The sequence below is a fragment of the Sciurus vulgaris genome (assembly GCF_902686455.1).
Source record: "Sciurus vulgaris genome assembly, chromosome: 3".
Taxonomy (NCBI): Eukaryota; Metazoa; Chordata; class Mammalia; order Rodentia; family Sciuridae; genus Sciurus; species Sciurus vulgaris.
This window is the reverse complement of record NC_136463.1, coordinates 168,392,196-168,411,977: the sequence shown is the minus strand read 5'-3', so window position 1 is coordinate 168,411,977 and position 19,782 is coordinate 168,392,196. Positions and strand designations below refer to the sequence as shown.

Below are 19,782 nucleotides of genomic sequence, written 5' to 3'. Positions count from 1 at the left end.
GCAATGACCTCCTGAGGCCCACAAAGGGAGCTGAATGTGCTCAAGTCATCTCAATTCCACCTTCTACCTTAGGCACCTTCACTACTTAGGGTGGGGATAATGGCAGGGGCCAAGGGGGCAAGTCCCCACTTGGTCTGAAAGGAAATGTACTGCTTTTTGAGGATGACATCTGGAAAGTGCTCTACCCCAATAAACCTGCTCCAGAAACTGTACATTAAAACAAAACTGTATTCATATTGGTGCAAATAAATAGGATCGGAGCCTAGGAGAGTGAAGAAACAAGTGCTTGCAATGGTCCTCCTGTTCCTTGGGTGCACGATGCTCATCTGACCTTGGTGGGTGGGCAAGTGCAGTGGCCTTGTGCTGGGTGGGGCAGCCCGGGTGGAGCAGAGGTAAGCTCAGATCATCATTTAGTAAATTTATTGCCACCTCCTGCATAGTCTCCTAACTCTGGCATGCAGGGGGTCCGAGAGAGAGCAAGAGAGGGGAGAGTGCATAAGGAAGAATGTAACGGCATCTGAAAATGAGACACTCCCATAATAGGAGGAAATTGCTCATGTTCAGAGCAATTTTATCAAAACTGAACAATTCTCTTTAAATAGCAAGCTTGAGGATGTACAAATAGTACTCTCGTGAAATCAGTTTTAAATGACTTCAGAAAATTGTGCCTCTCATAAACTCTCAATTTGTCTTATCTACAGACCAATAAATCTCCATCCCCATTAGCAGACCATCAAGTGTAGAGAATGTTTGTTATAATGTGTCCCCATAAAGTCTCAGTCAAAATCTCTGCTGAGTCACTTCTGCTCTTCAGGGACGTTCAAAGTTACTTTTTGTCTTTGGAAAATAAATAAGCTTAAAGTCGCCTCCAGAGGGACGTTCTTTTAACTGTTGAGCCAACCAGTTCTCCTGGGCCATGTGGAACACTGTCTTGAAAGAAATGCGAGATGAAAGCATCATCTCAATTCATCTCATGCTAGAGATGCAAAGGGTTTATTCCCAAGTTTCAGGTGCCCTCATCACAGAACTGCCAGGTGGCTGTGGACATGAGTGAGGCCCGCACAGCATTGTCAAGAGCCCTATGGGCCAAGGCCACAGTCAAGAGTTAGCACAGGAAGAGGAGGCAAGACCTTCAAAGCCTATCCTGAATACTAGAAGGAATCAGAGGGCCGAGAGTGGATTCAGGCACATATATTCTTCCCTTCTTTCTTCCATTTCCCCTCAAATTCACTTTAAAGTACTCCGAGTTGTGCGTGTCGGTGAGCACTTCACAGAGCATTTGCACAGACAGTGCTTCCCTCAGGTAGAAGCAGTTGCTCAGTAAATCACAAATGTAAAATGTGCCAATGTGAAACAATGTCCAGATATGTTATATGATATGAGTCGCTTAAGTATGACAAGTTGAATACAATTTTTGTGAAAACATTCCATTCACATAGGGAATAAATTACACATAGCTCCATCCTAAATTATTCACATTAGTCATTACCTCTAGGAAGTGAAGCCCCAAGGGTAGGAGGAGAATAGCACAGGATGTTCACTTTTTAACTTATATACATTTCTAGGTTAATTTTTACATCAGATACAGAATATGGAAAAGAAAGCATTGCAGAGTAGCAGGTGAAAGGAAGTATTTTCAATAAGTGGAGGTAAGATAATTGCATCTCCATTCAGGAAAAATTAACCTTGACCTTATCTTAGTCCATGTATGAAAACAAACTCCAAGTGGGTTGCAGATTTAAGAATTAAAGGCAAAACAATAAAGCTTCTAGAAGATATAATTTTTTTTTTTATAACCTTGGGGTTATGGTTGCATGTGTGTTTATTTTATATTTGGTTAAGCTGTAAATTGTTTTATGAACTCCTTTGTATTTTATATTTCATCCCCCAGAAGGAGGTGTTAAAAAAAAGAGAGTGCCTGGTACTCAATAAAATCCATTGAATGGGAGTAGAGAGGGGAAGATGTGGGCATAATGTTTCAACTATTGGCTGCCATAATACCCTGAAGACTTTGACTCACAGGTGTCTCAATGCTTTCTGCTATGATTAGGAATCCATTTCCTTCACTGAGAACCCACAAGAAAAGACAAACTAAAAAATCAGAGGTACCTGAGACTCCTCCAATTAACCCCTTCCAAGACTCTTATGTTGGTAATCCTGAACTTGGTGAGAAGTGAGAGGATGGAGTAAATATAAGGTCGAACTTCTTTCTATCCCCTTAAAGCATCAAGATTCCAACAAACAAAGTCAAGCATGGTGGCACATGCCTGTAATCCCAGTGACTCTGGAAGTTGAGGCAGGAGGATCTCGAGTTAGAGGCTAGCCCAGGTTACTTAGTGGGGCCCTAAGCAACTTAGTAAGACTGTATCTCAAAAAAAAAAAAAAAAAAAAAAGTAAAGGGCTGAGATGCAGCTCAGAGGTAAATTACCCTTGGGTTCAATCCCTAGTACCAAGAAAAAAAAAAAAAAAAACAAACCCCAAAACAAACAACAGGAAAAAAAACTCCAATGCACAAGAACACTAGACAAAAACACTCTATTAACATTCGACTCCCTCTATCGTTCTCTAAACCTGAGGTATCCAACACAGGAGCCACCAGCCATACATGGTTCTAGAGCATTTCCAACATGGTTAGTCCAGATAGAGATGCTGTCACATATACACTGGATCTCAGTAACTTAGTGGAAACAAAAATTGTTATATTGCTCATTAAAAAATTTTTTAATTCCATCAACTCAGGAGGCTGAGGCAGGAAGATTGCAAATTCAAGGCCAGCCTGGGCAATTTGCAAGACCCTGTCTCAAAATAAAAAATAAAAAAGGCTGGGATGTAGTTCAGCAGTGCCGTACCCCTGGGTTCAACCCCCGGTGCCTAAATAAATAAATAAATAAAATATTTTTTAAGAGTTGGGGATATAATTCAGTAATAGAGCACTTGCCTAGTGAAGCCCTGGGTTCAATCAAAAAAAAATTATGTATGTTGAAATAATAGCATATTGAATATATTGGGTTAATTATATTATTAATTTTATCCTTTTTTTGCTTTTTAAATATTCTATTAGAAAAATTAAAATCACATATGGGTTTGTATTATATTGCTATTGGATCATATTGCTTTAAACCAGGGCTAGCAAACTATGGTCAATGTGCAAAGTTTAGCTCTCTGCCTGCTTCTGTAATACCAGTGAGCTTAGAATGTACTTCACATTTAAAATGGTTATTAAAAAAACAAAAAGAAAAAACGAATAATCTGGAGGCTGGGGTTGTGGCTCAGTGGTAGAGCACTTGCCTAGCATGTGTGAGGCACTGGGTTTGATTCTCAGTACCACATGTAAATAAATGAATAAAATAAAGGTCTATCAATATCTAAAAAAAATTTTTTAAAGAATAATCTGTGACACGTGAAAATTACAGAAATTCAAATTTCAGTGTTCACAAGTGAAATTTTATTGGAAAAAAGAGGACTTTTAACTATTGGTTCTCCCATTGAATAAGCTCTCCTATGGCACATATTTTTCTCTTGTTCAGCAAGTTATCACCAGTACCTAGGATAGTACCTGGCACATCTTAGGCATTCTATAAATATTTATAGTCATTCAACTTTTAAAATCTGGATGTTGGGATACATAGGCAGCATTACTTAAAAATGTGAATTACCACTGTTACAAGTTATTGTCTCCTTTTCTAAGCCAGAAGAGCTAAGATTAATTAAGCCCCAAAGCAATCCCCTACCTGCTTACATAGGAATGGAAATGCTGGTGTCCCACTGGCCTTGGAGAGACACAGGCACTGCTGATGACAAGAGAAACACAGGCTTTATAAACAAATACCTTATTTTATTTTGTGAATTCCATGATTTCTAATGCTTTTTTGGGTCCCTCTTAAAAGGGAGAGGTGAAGCTGTCCCAGTTATCGAAAAATTCAAATTTCCTTTTCTTTGGTGGACTGGCAGTCAAGGCGCTTTCATCTGTGTCTCCCGAAGTACTTCCTGGGTCAAAGGTTTCTGCTGCCTCCAGGAGCTCTCTGTCACTTCCATCTTTCTCAAAGGACTTCTGGAATAGGTCATAGATAGTCTGCTGCTTTGGGTCCTTCATCAGAGAAAGAAAAGAAAAGATAAGAGGAAGAACCCAGGCTTCCAGGCTGTAACACTGACCCTCTTCCTCTTGGCTGGTGAGAAAGCTCTAAGGTAAGAGATGGCATATTTGAGGCCATCAAGGAAATACATGATAACCAGTATGACCATCTCAACAAACTGTGTACCACTAATGTGCCTTCCTGCTTCCTGGCATCTTACTGTCTTTGTGTCTGGGTTAGAAATAAAAAGAAACAGTTGTGACAGCAACAAAGAAGCCACTCTTACACTATAATTGATGTTTTCTCCCTTCTAACTTCCCACATTAGTTTTTCAATAGTGAAATAGCTCCCCAAGATCTCACTTCTACAAAGCCTTTCTAAACAGAGGGTTAGTTAAGCTGTAATTCAACACCCAAATCTGTATGTTCAGCCATGGATTATACCTCATTTTCATGTGAATACCTCTGTCCCTGTTCTGATGGCCTTACGGCTTAAAAATGATCAAATGCTAACCAACTGCATCTATCCATCATTGGTAATGTACAGTGTTAAAACAGGCCCAGCAGTGACACACGAACACACAAAGGGCTCACCATCACTCCTGCTCACCTCTCCCAGTCTAAATTTCCATTTCTGCCCATCTTCCAATACAGAGGTACATTTCCAGCATCTCCACTGACATCCAATAACCATTTAAAATCAAAAAGATCTCTCAGCTTCCTCCTACACCCCCAACCAGCTTCTCTCCCCAATAAGCCTGCCTTGAAAGTCTACCAAGATTCTCACTGTGCCTCTGCTTGAAACCACAGGGCATCCTGAGTCCTTAGCTCATACAAGTTTTCTCTCCTGTTCTCTAAAGTCACTCTCTTGACTTTAGACTACCATCACTTGGTACTTGCAAGAGTACCAAGTTAGCAAGAGCTCAACTACACTTCTGACTGAGGCTTCTTCCCAGCTCAATCAGCCCCAGGTTCCTGCAGCCTGACACCCCTTCGGCTATCCTCCAGCAAGATTTCCTTTGTCATGTCATTGTGTCTTCCCTACCTTATGAAGTTAAAAATTGCTTCCCTGGCTTGCAGTATTTTGTAATTCCTTTTTTAGCTTTTGGTGGCACTGGTAATTAATGAATCCAGGGTGCTACACCCTCAGCTCTTTTCATTTTATACTTTGAGAGAGGGTCTCACAAATTACCCACAACTGGCCTCAAAAACCTGTGATCCTCCAAGACTTAGCCTCTGGGGCTCTGGGATTACAGGCAAGCACCACCATGCCTGGCTCCTCACTCTTTCTTTACCAGACATCCCCTCCACTTTGATGAAGTGAAGTTCCTTGAATCTGATTAGGGAGCAGATGTCATATAAGAACTCTAGATTATTCCGATTAACCTGCATGCCCACATTTTCTGGCCTTTTAGAATCCCCAGTGTCTTGGGCAGGGGTGAGTGATATTATAAGACCATTAAGGCCAATCTCAACCCATTCCTCATGCCGTTCTGAAGGATGTACTCCTCAGTATTTTTTTGAAGAAGTGCAGTTTCAAGGAAGTGCTTGTGAGGTGGCCCCTTGTAAGTAGAAATACTGTTGAAGCCCATTTGATTATGATGATGGCAACACTATGTGCTAACTTGGAGCATGCATAATTAATTGGAAGCAAGTTCAAGATCAGATTAACATTTCATTTCCCTTCTCAGAAGGAAGCGTATCTTACTGAGACATCCATAACCTCTTTTGCTTTTTGTCTCCCGAAAAGGAGGCAACATTTTCTTTTTCTACTTAATAAAATTTGCATTTCTATCTTAAGAAAAATAAGTTTATGAAGTTATTAATAAAAATAAATGCTGATAAATCTCATTTGCATTATCTTGCTCTTATACTTTAGATAGAAATTCTTACCTAATTCAGGGTAACTGATGGAAAGACAAGAATGAGAAAATGAGTTCAAATGAGAATCCTTCATAACTAAGCCTCTTTCTTTTCCTAGGGCAGATAATCACCTAGGTTCTGTTTGTATATTCACCACTCCAATGAGTTCAAGTTCATTCAAGAGCTTAATAAGGTTGTCTGGGGTTGTAGCTCAGTGGTACAGTGCTTGGCTAGCACATGTGAGGTACTGGGTTGGATCCTCAGCACCACATGAAAGTACAAATAAAATAAAGGTATTCTGTCCATCTACAACTAAAATATTTTTTTAAAAAATAAGGTTTGTCTCTTAAAATTGGCTTTACTGCTATTGCCCTAAAAGAAGTATTCACAGTTGACAAATTAAATATGATGAGTCTTATTTATTCCAATAATTACTTTAATTATTTGCTAAGTAATATAAATGAATAATCAAATTCTCAAACTACTTATTAGAGTCACCTCTAAGATTTTTGTTTCTTTAATTCAACCTTTTGTTTGTTTTGTTTGGTGGTGATGCTGGGACTGATCCCAGAATTCCTTACCACTGAGCTGTATCCCCATCCCTTTCATTTCTCATCTTGAGACAGGTCTCACCAAGTTGCCCAGGCTGGCCTCACACTGTGTTCTTCCTGAGTCCACTCCTAAGTGGCTGGGATTACAGGTGTCCACCACTGTGCTTGGCTTAACTCAACTGATGCTCGGGCAACTGTCCGGGAGAAGGCACCTTCCTGCGAGCAACACACTGTACATCCACCTTCCTGCATGAGTTCACCCCAAACTGTCCTTGTTATTCACCGAGCCACTCCAGCAGGCGAGCAGCTCCTGAGTTATACCTTCTTTATCAGCCACCTGAGCTACTGAAGGCAAATCAGAATTGGGGACTTTCTGAGCCTCTTGTTTCCATGGTGTTTCTCTGAAATGGAGGAGCAGGAGGCAAGGGCAGTAACCAGGGCCTGGAAGTTGCAGTCAGGGCAGGCAATGGTGGGCCCAAGGCTGTCCTCTCCAAAGGCCAACGAGCCCCCTCTTGGTACCTCTGACCAAGCACAAGCGGGCTATGGAAGGATGTTTCACTGGCTTCTTTACACTCTGCTGTGAGGGGCTGATGTCACAGAAGGAATGCTGGGCAGACTTGTATCTTGGGCTGGTTTCACATGCCCGTGGACTTTGTGCAAGTCCTATTCTCTGCCATGTCTCAGTTTACCCATCAATAAATGGGGAGACACTGAGAATAAAAATGAAATGACAGAGGGGAAAATGTTCTTCAAAGCGGTACTCTATTTTAAACACTCCCTACTCTATGCTGGGGAAAAATTGGGCAGTAGCCCTGCTGCGTGGTATGGGTTGATAATGCATCTTCTGCAATACTTGGACGGTTCCCCGGGGAGTGTTCCATTAGTTTCTAATGGCCTGATGGAACAGGCATTGTGGCAACCTTGGTTTTTAAGAATCCAAGGGTGTGTGAGAAGCAGGAATGCACACGTGGACCGCAGGCCCATCCATCTCAGCACTGGGCTGGGAGAGGTCCCCAGGAGTGATTCATACCTTCCCATTTGGGACCCAAGGACCTGGCAGACAGCTTAATGCCTCCCTCTGATCCAGAGACAAGGAGCCATGCCGGCGTTACCTTGTAGATGTAATCAGTGGCTTCTGTCATTTCTGAGAAATTGGTTTCAGAAAGCCCAGCTTCTCCCAGAACTTTAATCTTCTCTTGAATCAGGGGCCTGTGGGGCAGAAACAAGCTGCAGTGAACACAACCTGCTCAGAGCAGCAGCAGATGAGGCCGCCCTCCCCGTTCTTGTGGGATTGCCTCGTGTTAACTGTTTTTCTGTCTTGCATCTCTCAAGGCACAAGCTTCCCTCTTGAACTATTTGCCCTCCTCAATTGTAAAACACTTCCAATTGGGGATCAATAATATCGGGGTCAAATTTTTTTCTAATGGAAGATGTGTAGGAAGTAAATGTTGCCTAGTTACAACAAAATTTGAATCTGGTTATGTTATTGAGCTGCTCAATTAACAATCCACTGAAGAAACAGAGGAGAGCAGGAGTGGCCCCCCACACACTGCAAAACCTGAGAACTAGTTCTAAGGCTGGACACTGGGAAGTGGAAACTAATGAGATATCAAGAACTAACACCAGGAAGGGAAACTTAACACCGGGACTGGGAAAGAAGCATGGTGGGAATTTTTGCTCAGGGAGTACAGACAAAACCCCTATGGTTGAAAATGTGGCCCTGGATCCACTAATGAAGCACTACACGATCCAGGCTGAGCCCTTTCTGTGTCCAGCAGCAGTACTGTAAGATGCGGCCTATCATATCACATATGAAGAGAAGAGGAGGTTGACCCTGTCCCTAACATCCCTTCCGGCTGGGAACAGAACATTTTATAAGCCAAATCCCATCTGTTTCATCATAATCAATTCCTAATCAGTTCTTTTCTGGGTCTCAAGCCAGTGAGGAAGGAGTCAGCTCCCTTCATTACTGCAAGATTCCCTCCAACGCCCTGCAAGCCCCAGGGAATGCTAGTGATGGAGGCCAACCGTGGTTGTGAAAGTGGGAGGCATTGCTAATGAGCCTTCTTTGTGGATTCCCAAAGCCCTCAGCAATAACAGAAGCACTTAAAGAGCAAAAAAACATATCCTGTGTCCAACCTTGCTCAGCTCCAAATCCAGGCCACCCACCCAACCAGGCATACCAGAGGTAGTCATCTGCTGTGCCTTTGGCCACCAGGTAGTGAATGCCCACAGAGCTGGTCTGCCCGATGCGGTGTACCCGGTCCTCAGCCTGGATCAGCACCTGTGTGCACAGGGATCAAGGCAGGCAGGTGAAGGCCTGACACAGTCCAGCCTACCACACAGGTGGCCTCCTGTTCCCGAGCCCCACCTCACCCCTTCCTCCTCAAGGCATTTCGCCATCTCTTAGAACTGCAGACAACCTGCCCTCTAACAAGAGAACCAAACACAACCTTGATGGAACCTAGAACCTGCAGCGGGAACCCGGGAGCGGCTTTCTGGTGTTGGGCACTGTACATAGGTGCTGTGAATGGAGAGGGCAGAGGCTCTGCTGACCAGGCTGTGTGCAGGGGGCAAATGACAGAAGCCTGGCACATTTCCACTTCTTGTCTCTGGGAAACGAAAAGTCAGGTTCTAAACAGCTAGAAGCAGGGGCTGGGGATGTGGCTCAGTGGTAGAGTGCTTGCTTACTATGTGAGACCTGGGTTCAGTTCAAAACAATAGCTAGAAACATCACATCCATACATGAGTAGAGGGTGGTGTGGTGTTCTCATATAACAGGAAGCCCCATAATAAATAACTAAAATCAAGGAGCATTGTTTACTGTTTTTGTTATGAATGGGTTCAATCTCGAAGCCCATTAAGTTGTGCTGATAGCGGCCAGTGAAACCACACCACATCAGAGAGGAAATCACTTTTTTCTGAAGCTTAGGAGGAAATTTGAGTTCAAATAAATGACATATCTGCTGCCAGAGTCGCCCCTTGATTAGGTGTGGCCAGGGATACATGGTGGTGTTCAGGGAGCACCAGGGCATCACCGGGAGGTCCTCTTGGCTATAGCAGCTCACAGTGACAGTTAATTAAAGGAGCCTAGGTGGAAGGCCAGAGGCCCGGGCTGCTCCTGTGCCACACATGCCCCTTGATGTACAGATATTGCAGTCCTGGCTTGCTACGGGCTTTCTGTCCACCTCTGATTTGTCCACATGATAAGAATGAAGGTCAACAATCTGACAGGTTGCTGTGAAGACCTAAAAACTAGCCAACAGATGTGTTGTGTTTAAAGGAGTGAGGAACTGACCTGTGAGAGCATAAACAACACCGTTAGGAGGACAGGTGGAAACAGAAGGAAAGCAAGTGGCACTGGGAAGGTGTGCAGAAACCACGTCTTCCCCGACTGGTGGCTGGCTCCCGTGGCTGCCCTGCCCAGCGTGCCCACGGGAGGCTCCAGGCTAACTGTTCCTCACCCCTGGGTTCCAAAAACAGCTCGCGAACACCACCAGGGTCAGTCAGAGGAGAAAGTAAGGCCCATGTTGGCAGCAGTGATGGACAGTACAGCCACTGCGTGCCTCTCAGACAGCTGGAACTGCTGGCACAGGTCCTCTCGGTCCGCCGAGGAAGTGGAGCCATCGATGCGGATGTGTGGCACGTGCTGTGAGGACAAGCGGGGAGACTGAGGTAGGCCTGCAGCGCCCAGCGGTTGCTGAGTCAGCCACACCTGACCAGGGCCCCACAGGCCACACTACACTGATGTTCAGCCCTCTGCTCTCAGGGCTTTGCTGCCTTTAAAATGAAAATCTATATATTCATACGCCATGATAACAGAGAATACAGAGATCCTCTGTGCCCAGCTTCCTGCCGTGGTATCACTTTGTGAAACTGTGGTACATATCACAACCAGGGATCTGACTTTGATGCAGTCTGCTGGCCTTCAGATCCCCCCTGTGCGTGTGTGTGTGCGCGCGCATGCGCGCGCATATGTGTTCTACAGTTTTGCCACTCCAGTAGGTTTTCACGTATTCACCCCCACAGTCAAGATACAGAATGGTTCCGACATCATAAGGATCCTTTTGTGGCTCTTTGAGAATCATACTCGCCTCTCTTCTCCCCACCCTCCACTTCTGGCAGGCACTAATCTGTTCTGCATTTCTACAATGTTTCATTTCGTGACTGCTGAATAAATGCAACCAGAATGTGTTACTTTTAGGGACGAACTTTGCTGACTCAACATCATTCTGTGGAGATTCATCCACGCTGCTGCCCACATTGGCAGTCTGCAGAGAAGTACTGCATGGTACCTACATACCATAGTTCAAAATCTCATCTGCTGAAGGACATCTAGGCAGGTCCAATTTGGAGCTACTAGAGACAAAACAGCTAAAAACATCTGCATACAGGTTTCTGTGCAATCATAAGTTTTCATTTCTCCATGTAAATATCCAGGGATCAACTGCTGGATCATTTGGTAACTGCTTGTTTAGTTTAGCATTTCTTTTAAGGAACATTTATTTGTTTCAAATGATAAACACAGTAAGGAAACAGGTATTACTAATCTTTCTAAGCTGTTTTTTTTCTGTTCTCTTTTCTCAATGTGTACTACCATACTATTTTTTCCCAACAAATATATTGTAAATGAAGTAAACTACTTAAAAGTTTCCTAAATTCTTATTTTTAATGGCTATATTTCATTATGCAACAATGGCATGATTAAGCCATTCTTCTATTTCTAAAAATACAGTGGGTTTCTAATTTTCCCCCCAAAATGAGTGGTTGGCAGATGGCCACCAACAAAAACAAAACAAAACAAAACAGAACAGAACCCCCTGTGGGATAGCTACACAATGGATTCAGCACTAAACAGGGAAAAACAAGGATAATCCCAAAATAAGCTGAGAAAAAGAAACTAGGCCAAAAAGAGTACATATTCAATAACTGCACATCTGTATAAAACTCTAAGAAATACAACCTAATTCAGAGTCTTATACTTTTCTAGTCATATACTTTCCACTGAGTCAGCATTATTTTTACATGTAATTGTCATTATTTGTCTGTCATATAGATCTCCCTTGCTTATTTCCCTATATTAACTTTTTTTTCCCAAACTGCCCTACCAAAACATGCCAAATACACAATAACTGTTAACACTGCTGTGTGTGACAGAATGAATTTGTACATCTGGGTAACTTCAGTCAATTTTTCCTTTGTAACTTTATCCCCATCCCATGATTAGTTACATGTTCATCTATAACTTCTTCTATACTTAGGGTTTTTCGGATCTTTGATTCATCTGGAATTTAATATGGTAAATTCTAAGGTGAGTTTCATTTAAGTCCTCTTCCCTCCTCAACTACCTAGCCAAATACACAAACTTTATGTATTGAGTAAATTAAATCTGATTTGTGATGATTCCTTGATTATATCTTTGCTTTCCATTTATATAATTCTCCATACTATTCCACCCACATGGCCACCAGTTCCTGGACCTGCATGATTCAGTTTTAAGTGCTGGTGCTAAAAACCATAAGAGATTGTATATATCTGGAGGGGCAAATCTTCTAACACTGTTCTTTTTCAAAGCTTCCTTAGATATCTCTCCTGATTGTTTTTTGAGATCAGTCTTGTAGCATGATGCCCCCTTTAAACAAATCCAGTTGGAGTTTTATTAGAACTAAACTAAACTCATAAAATTAATTTGGGAAGGACTGGCATGTTTATACTTTTTAGCCTTTTCAAAGAGGAGCCTGGCACAAGTCTTTGCAAGTCTTCATTAATTTCTGTAATTTTGGGGTGAGATTAATAGGCACTTTCTATTTTCTGTTGTTGTGAACTTACCTTCCCCATTACATTTACTAATCAGATACAGCTGGTTTATTTAAAAAGATAATTTATTTTATTATATTTATTTGGAATCCAAGAAGCCTACAAAGCTCTTATGCCTTCTAAGTATTCTAATGAATTGTCTTGGGTTTCTTGAGGACACCCATGGCTCTAGTTTTAACTCAAGGGTTACAGCTTTTAATCCTACTGGCCTGCTTCTTGCGTCATTTCATATGCAAAAATCAAACCCAAGTGCATTAAAGATCCACCTCTACAACCTTCAGAAAAAAAAATATAAGAGAATATCTTCATAACCTCACATGGGGAAAGGTTACATAAATCAGTCACAAAAAGCACAAGTCACAAAGAAAAAAATGAGTAAACATAAAATATAATTAAAACCTAAAGTAAAATTTTAAAACTTTGATTAAATAGAAACTGAAATGAAATGAAAAAATAAGAAAGAACTTACAAATGATTAATATCCAGAATTTATACAGAAATTTTCTAAATCAACAAAAAGACAAAACAGTCCAACAGAAAAATAGGCAAAGGGTACCAAGAAGAATACTCAGACAGGAAAGACCAGATGATTAATAAACACATAAAAGGACACATATTTCACTGGTAGTCAGAGAAATGCAAATTAAAGCAAGAATGCAATAAGATTTTATTTCACTGGATTGGTAAGAGTAGAAGTCTGATAATATCAAGTGCTGATGTACATGCAGAACAGCAAGGATTCTTACACCTGATGGTGGGATTATAAATGTGAGTAATGACAGGGTATGGTGGCACTCGCCTGTAATCCCAGGAACTCGGGGGGCTGAGGCAAGCTCAAGGCCAGTCTCAGAAAGTTAGGGAGACCTTAAACAACTTAGCAAGATGCTGTCTCAAAATAAAATGATATCTAGTAAAACTGAACATAAGCCTATCCAATGACCATGCAAGATCATGCCTGGTCATACAGATGGCAACAGAATACACAGATACACACACACACACACACAATAGCAAAAACCATAAATAAAATTGCCATGTCCTTCAGCAGGAGGACAGGTAAACTGCTGTGCAGTCATCCAAAGAGATACTACTCAGCAGCTGAAGTGCAGGAACCCCACATCACAGAGTGGGGAGAAATCTCAAGAACGATGTCAGGCAAAAGAGCAAACTGCAAACTGCAGGACACCTACACTATGCTACCATTCATGCCAATTTAAAAACATCTACAAAAGGAGACTATACATTCTCTAAGGATACAAACTTTTAAAGTAAAGTATGCCAGTATGGAGAGGAAGAATCCACACTAATTTCACAATAGTGAAATCATCTCTGGGTAAGAAGGAAGGGGGATGTTTTACTTTATTTTTTGTGGTACTGGGGAGCGAACCTGGGGGCACTCTACTACTCAGCTACATCCCCAGCCCTTTATACTTTTTTAATTTTGAGACAGGGTCTCACGATACTGCCAAGAATGACCTCAAAATTGCAAATCTCTTTCTTCAGTTCCACCAGTCTCTGGGATTCGGGCACGTGCTACCACACCTGGCTGGACCTAAATATTTTAGTTAGAAAATAACCTTGACAACCTTGACAGGAGGATTGCAAGTTGAGGTCAGCATGGGCAACTTAGTGAGAACCTGTCTCAGAGTAAAAAATTTTAAAAATCCCTCTAGGTATCTTTTGCTCACTTTCATGACAGTCATAGAACTTCATACTGAAGTCTTCACGCTGCTGTATGTGATTAATAAAAGCACTTAGTAATGAGGAGGGAGAAAAGAAAAAAGGATATTCATATAATTCTTATCTCCCCAGAAGAGAACACTATTTGCCCTCTCCTTTCTGGCCAGCTCTGTAGTTCTGTGCATACAATAAAGGAAGAGTCACTGGGGATGCTCCTAAAGCAAGACTGTTTAGAGCACAGAGTAAGTTAAGTGACCAAGTTGGGCAAGTACTCTGACCCCACTGTATTCCTATAACTAAGAACTGTTCTTCAGAATGTCTCGACCATCACCTCACTTCTTTGCTTGAACCTGAACTAAGCTCAGAACAACTTGGCACATAAATTCTTTGTGTTGAATTTCAAAAGGATTACCTTTCTCTCAAGTTCCTTGGTGATTGCATCCAAAACCACCTTATGGTGTGCAAACACTAGAAACTTCTCTCTTCCACTTTCCAGAAGGTCCAGGATGTATTCACTGCATTTGATAATGACAAGAAAATAGATTAAACACAAACTGATCAATTGAGATTAATTGAAGAGGCCACATTGAGAACAGATAACTTCAAGGTACCTGCCCTCCCCAGCTCACCCACTCCCTTGGATGACAGCTGACCTCTGCCCGCCTCCTTCATACCAGGTCATATGAACAGAAGTAAAATGAGCAGCTGCAGTGAAGCCATTCTGCCATGAGCAGGGAGAGCTCTGTACTTTTAGCCACCTCACATACATAAATAAATGGAAGTATTCTTATGCTTCACTGGTCTTGGGCATGTTATGGAAACATTCTTACTAACAGGGGTCATGGAAGATAATTAACAGTTTTAATTTAAGCTGCTACTTTAATGATAACCTATTTTCAATACAAATATGCAAAGTAAATGTGAAATACCTAGGTAGTGAGTTCAGGGATTCTTTTTTTTTTGCAGGGGGGATACTGGGGATTGAACTCAAGTGCACTTTACCACTGAGCCACATCCCCAGCTCTATTTTGTATTGTATTTAGAGACAGGGTCTCATTGAGTTGCTTAGCATCTCACTTTTACAAGGCTGGCTTTGAACTCACAATCCTCCTGCCTCAGCCTCCCAAACTGCTGGGATTACAGCACCGCACCTGGCGAGTGCAGAGATTCTTGACCATATGTAAGTTTCTGGAAGCTTACTGAGATGTAAGTAGCAATACTTGAAGAGACATTCAGGAAAGACTCTCCAGCTCTCTGCCACTTACACCTCAGATGACAGAGCCCACAGTTAAGTCTGTGGTGACTAAATTATCCAAGTCAAAGAAATATGGTGGAGAGGATCTCATTTGCTTGGTCTTCTTCTACTTCTTCCTACATCCACTATGTCTTATCTTAACTTCCTACTTCTTATCTTTAAGCATTGGCTTACAGGAAGCTGCTGCTCCTGGGGAGCTTTACAGTAGGGAGTCACCCAGTCACCAGATCCTCACTGGGCTTCCCCACAGAGAGTTCATAACCCAAAGAAGAGGAAAGCCAGCACAGGTGACCACTGCTCACAGTGCTGGGAAAGTGAGCTCCCCCAGTCACAGGAACAATTGCCCCACCTGAGGTCATCCTCAGACAAGGGCACAAGGGCATGCCTGGGGCCTTCCTTAAGGAAGGGTAAATCCCAACAGCTTCCTATTACAGGCAGGTGTGGAAGGCTACGGCAGTCCTCTAAACACCCAAGAATTATTTTCAAATAATACTACGATGGACCAAGGTTTGAGTTCAATTCATGAACTGATGAATTCACAAACCAAATCTACTTAATTATTTTGAGAGACATAAAATTTGCCATGATATAAGTAAAAAAGTTTGTTGTTACAGCACCAAGAGTCACAGGGCCATAAAATCACCTTGGTAAATCTACAAAAACCTCTGGCCCCAATTTACCTAATGCCTTTCTCCTTCCACATCTGACATGATTATTGCTCTCGCTACAAATCCCTCAGTTACCAGACTAGAAATATCTGCTGCCCACAGCAAGCTGGTCTGTTATACTAAAGATGCCCATTAAAGTGAGAACCGGCAACAGCAGGGGCGGGGGTAGCAAGCAGAGGGAACTGAGGGTTTGTTTTTTCCTTTTTTTAAATTTACAGTCTAATTTCCACTAACCAGATGTGTGACTTGGAGTCCCAGTGACTTACAGGAGATATACTCTGCATTTTAAAAACAGGGCCAATGTGATTTATTGTACCAATTCTACAGAGATACTGTAAATGTGAAATGATTTAACACAGGTAAAATGGTTCGGAAACTATAAAACACTGTACAACTCATCACAGGAGTTTTGAAAAAGTATGTATAAGGTATGGCCAAAGTAAAAGGCGAGGTGGTTAAAATGCCTTGACTTAAAATTCTAAGGGAGCGTGTGGCTGTCAGCCCTTCGCCTCTGCAGAGAGGCACCCACAGACCCTGGATTTTGTAGGTCACTGGCTGAGGGAGCCAGGCGGAGAACTCACCTCCTCGCCCCGTTACTCAGAAGCACGCGAGAGCAGGGCGGTGGGGAATTCAGACTGGTTCTGAGAGAGACGTTTCCAGGCCATTAAAAAACACGTCTGGAGTTCAAGAGGCTTTAAACAGGATCATAAATGGAAAGGATAGCGCCCAGGGTGAAGGAGAGAGGTCAGCAGGCCTCCGTAGGACAGCCTGCTTTGAGTGAGGCAGGGACTCTCCTACGGTTAAGGCAGGGGACCCAAGGGTTGAGGAGAGTGTGGGCAGGGGTGTGTTTCTCAATCATCCTCCATCTCAGTCTCCACAGCCAGTCCTGGCTCCAACTTGACCCACACAAAATTCATTTTCATTGTGATTTAATCACTTGGCCTTTAATCCTGCCAGAGCTCCACATGAATGTTAAACAAAACAAAACAAAACAAAACAAAAAAAAAGGAAGAAAGAAAACCCAGGCAACATGCACATCATTAGAATTCCCTCAAGTTACCAACAGGGAAATCTGAACATGAGTGGGCTTTTGTTTTCTTTAAGAAAGGCAGACAACTGAGGTGTTTTTTTCTTTTTTTAAAACTCAGTGAATAGTTCTAAAAATAGAAATTATTACTTCAGCTTTAGTTTAGGCAGAAAGAGAACTAGTGTGACGATGGCCACTCACTCTTATCTTTTGAACAAACTTTGACCTTTGTCCTTTTTTTTTTTTATAATGGCTGAAATCTAATGTTTTGGAGACCAGAATATCCCCAAAGGCTGCTTTCTTCTCCCTCTAAGTGTTCTCCTAAAGGCAAGTGACCACAGTTTCTTCAAGCTTTGCCTTTCACGTGTGTCAAGTCCACCCTCCTTTTAAGTAGCCCAGCCCACTTGGGTCAAGACAGGCTCTCTTGGGACTCCAGGTGCAGCCTGCTGTGGCTCTGATACTGGGCGAGACCGACGTTCTTGAGGGTGATGAGGCCATGGGCCTGAAACTTGTTTTCAAGGCAGCTATAATTCCAATCTCTGATCACTTTCTTGGCAGTAAAACCATCCTGGCAGACTGAGGGAATAATTTTTTTTTTTCTTTTAAGACAAAAGAGAGTGAAAAGAAAAGGACAGGTTGACACACAGTGACTACTTACATGACACATGGGATTTTAGCTTCAGCCGTTCTGTTGAAGAAGACAATGAGGGCTTCTTTCTGCTGCTGTTCTGTGGAAAGGGAAGTTGAGAGCTTCAACTCCCACCCAGGGGGCTCTGGGATAAGCTGACCCAACTACTGCTACCCAGCTTTTCCGATCTTACCCCCAGTCATCGAGTCAGAGATCCCCAGACTCTGACTTACTTGTTTCCTCTGCCAAGTCCTAGGGACTGCCTGGGCCTCTGGCAGAGTCAGCATTATACCTACCTGTCATTCTCTGAGACTGCTGTAGAAATCCAAGGACACAAGGAATAAAAAGATCTTTGGGAAGGCCATTTCAGTGGGGGCTTCAACCGCACACATCAGACTCATGGGATCTGCTGAGATGTGACGACTCACACCTATTTACTCCAGGGCAGTGGACAACTTACATGTCGCTTTTGCCCAAATTAATTTTTGCCCCCTCATTTTCTTCTGTCATGTCATGTCTGTGTCCCACTGACCACCAGGCTCACCTCTGTCCACAACTTACCTAAAATCAACCTCATCTGGCCTTGACTGTTGAAAAATCATTTCAAAACCATGTTTTTGGTCTGCTTCCCATAGAAGGGGACTTCCCTGCCTGGGAGAAGAAACCATGCTCTCTCTATGATTTATATCTAAATGGATCCTAATAAAGAGTGCCAAATACACATTAAAGGGTGCTAACACAGGGGAACAGCTGTGATCACTCTGAGCTGTGAGGAGCAAGGCTCCTCTTACCACCACTGGTAAGGCAGTGCTGTGGTCCTTTTTAGTGAAGTACTACTTCAAGAGAGACTGAAAATAACTTAAAGTTTCAACTAAAAATGATTGGCAAAAATATAATACTGCTATTTGAGAAAACACGATAGTCCTTAAATACTATATTTTAGCCAGACATGGGGTGGTGCATGCCTATAATAGCAGTGACATGGGAGGCTGAGGCAGGAGAATTGCAAGTCTGAGGCCAGCCTGGGCAACTTTGCCAGACTCTGTCTCAAAGAATAAAAATAAAAAGGTCTGGGGATGTAGCTCAGTTGTAGAGTGCCCCTGGGTTCAATCACCAGTACTATAAAAAAAAAAAAAAAAAAAAAAAAAAAAAAAAAAAAGGGATTTTTAGCTTCAGCCGCTCTGTTGAAGACAATGAGGGCTTCTTTCTGCTGATGTTTCTGTTGAAAGGGAAGTTGAGAGCTAAACAAACAAACAAACAAAAAAAAAAAAACTGTGTTTTAAAAGAACACTTAATAATACAGAAAAGTCTTCCTGGCAGTTTTGTGATATTTTTTTTTCCCACTTGATGTGTGTTTGTATGATCCTGCTTTTAAAATACAAACATATATATATATACACACATACACACGCACATATAAAAACTTATTACACAATAATGTATCTTATTATATGCTAAAATTATGTGATAATATATTTTTATAATATAGCAATAAAACAATAACATTTATGCACTACTTACTAAGGGCCAGACAGTGTTCTAAGATATATAAGTGCATTAACTCATTTAATAATCCACATTGCTATGAGGTATATTATCCCCATCTGCAGAGATGAAGAAAGTGAGGCAAAATGTCAAGTGATCTTGTTGCACTGCTACTAAAAGCTGGGCAAGTGCTTGACCACTGAGTGACATTTCTCAGCCCTGTACTATCATATTTTGAATGTGGGAGAAATAATAGCTTTATCTTGCCAAAAACAAAACAAACAAACAAAAAAAAACCTTCATTAATGATCTCACTTCTTTTGCTAGCTACGGGCCAGGAAATTTTAAATAACCTGAATTCTTAGTACCTACCACGTAGACTTTTATTAAATTAGATCCACTGGAGTTTTCAAATTTATTTTTCTATGTTGGAAATTTGAATAGATTGCCAAATGACAAGGGTGAACTGATATTGCCACCAGGAAGTCTGTGTGGACTTGCTCTATTTTTCTGCTTCTGGTCTTGCTGATCAAAAAATGGCTTTAGACAAAAGATGATTACAGTCAGCTTTCCTTAGCCTGTGAAGTGATATCTATTATTTCGGCTGACAAATGAGAAAAAGCTTTCATTATAACATTACATTTTATAAATTGGCACTTCACCTTGGCTTCTGTGACTTGAAACATTTTTTTTTTTTTTTTTAACGTCCTCCTCCAGATGGAAAGATGTGAAGAAC

The 19,782-nt window shown here is 41.9% G+C and overlaps 1 protein-coding gene across 1 annotated transcript in view; it reads right to left on the bottom strand.

Moving 5' to 3' along the window:
* Positions 1–3,814: 3,814 nt before the first annotated feature.
* SMARCAL1 (SNF2 related chromatin remodeling annealing helicase 1) overlaps positions 3,815–19,782 on the bottom strand; it is a 51,682-nt gene continuing 35,714 nt past the window's right edge. Inside the window, 7 exon segments of the mRNA XM_079133000.1 lie at positions 3,815–4,087; positions 7,599–7,695; positions 8,670–8,770; positions 9,951–9,992; positions 9,995–10,135; positions 14,396–14,498; positions 17,592–17,656. Coding sequence (XP_078989126.1) covers positions 3,881–4,087; positions 7,599–7,695; positions 8,670–8,770; positions 9,951–9,992; positions 9,995–10,135; positions 14,396–14,498; positions 17,592–17,656 — 756 coding nt within the window. The 3' untranslated portion in view covers positions 3,815–3,880.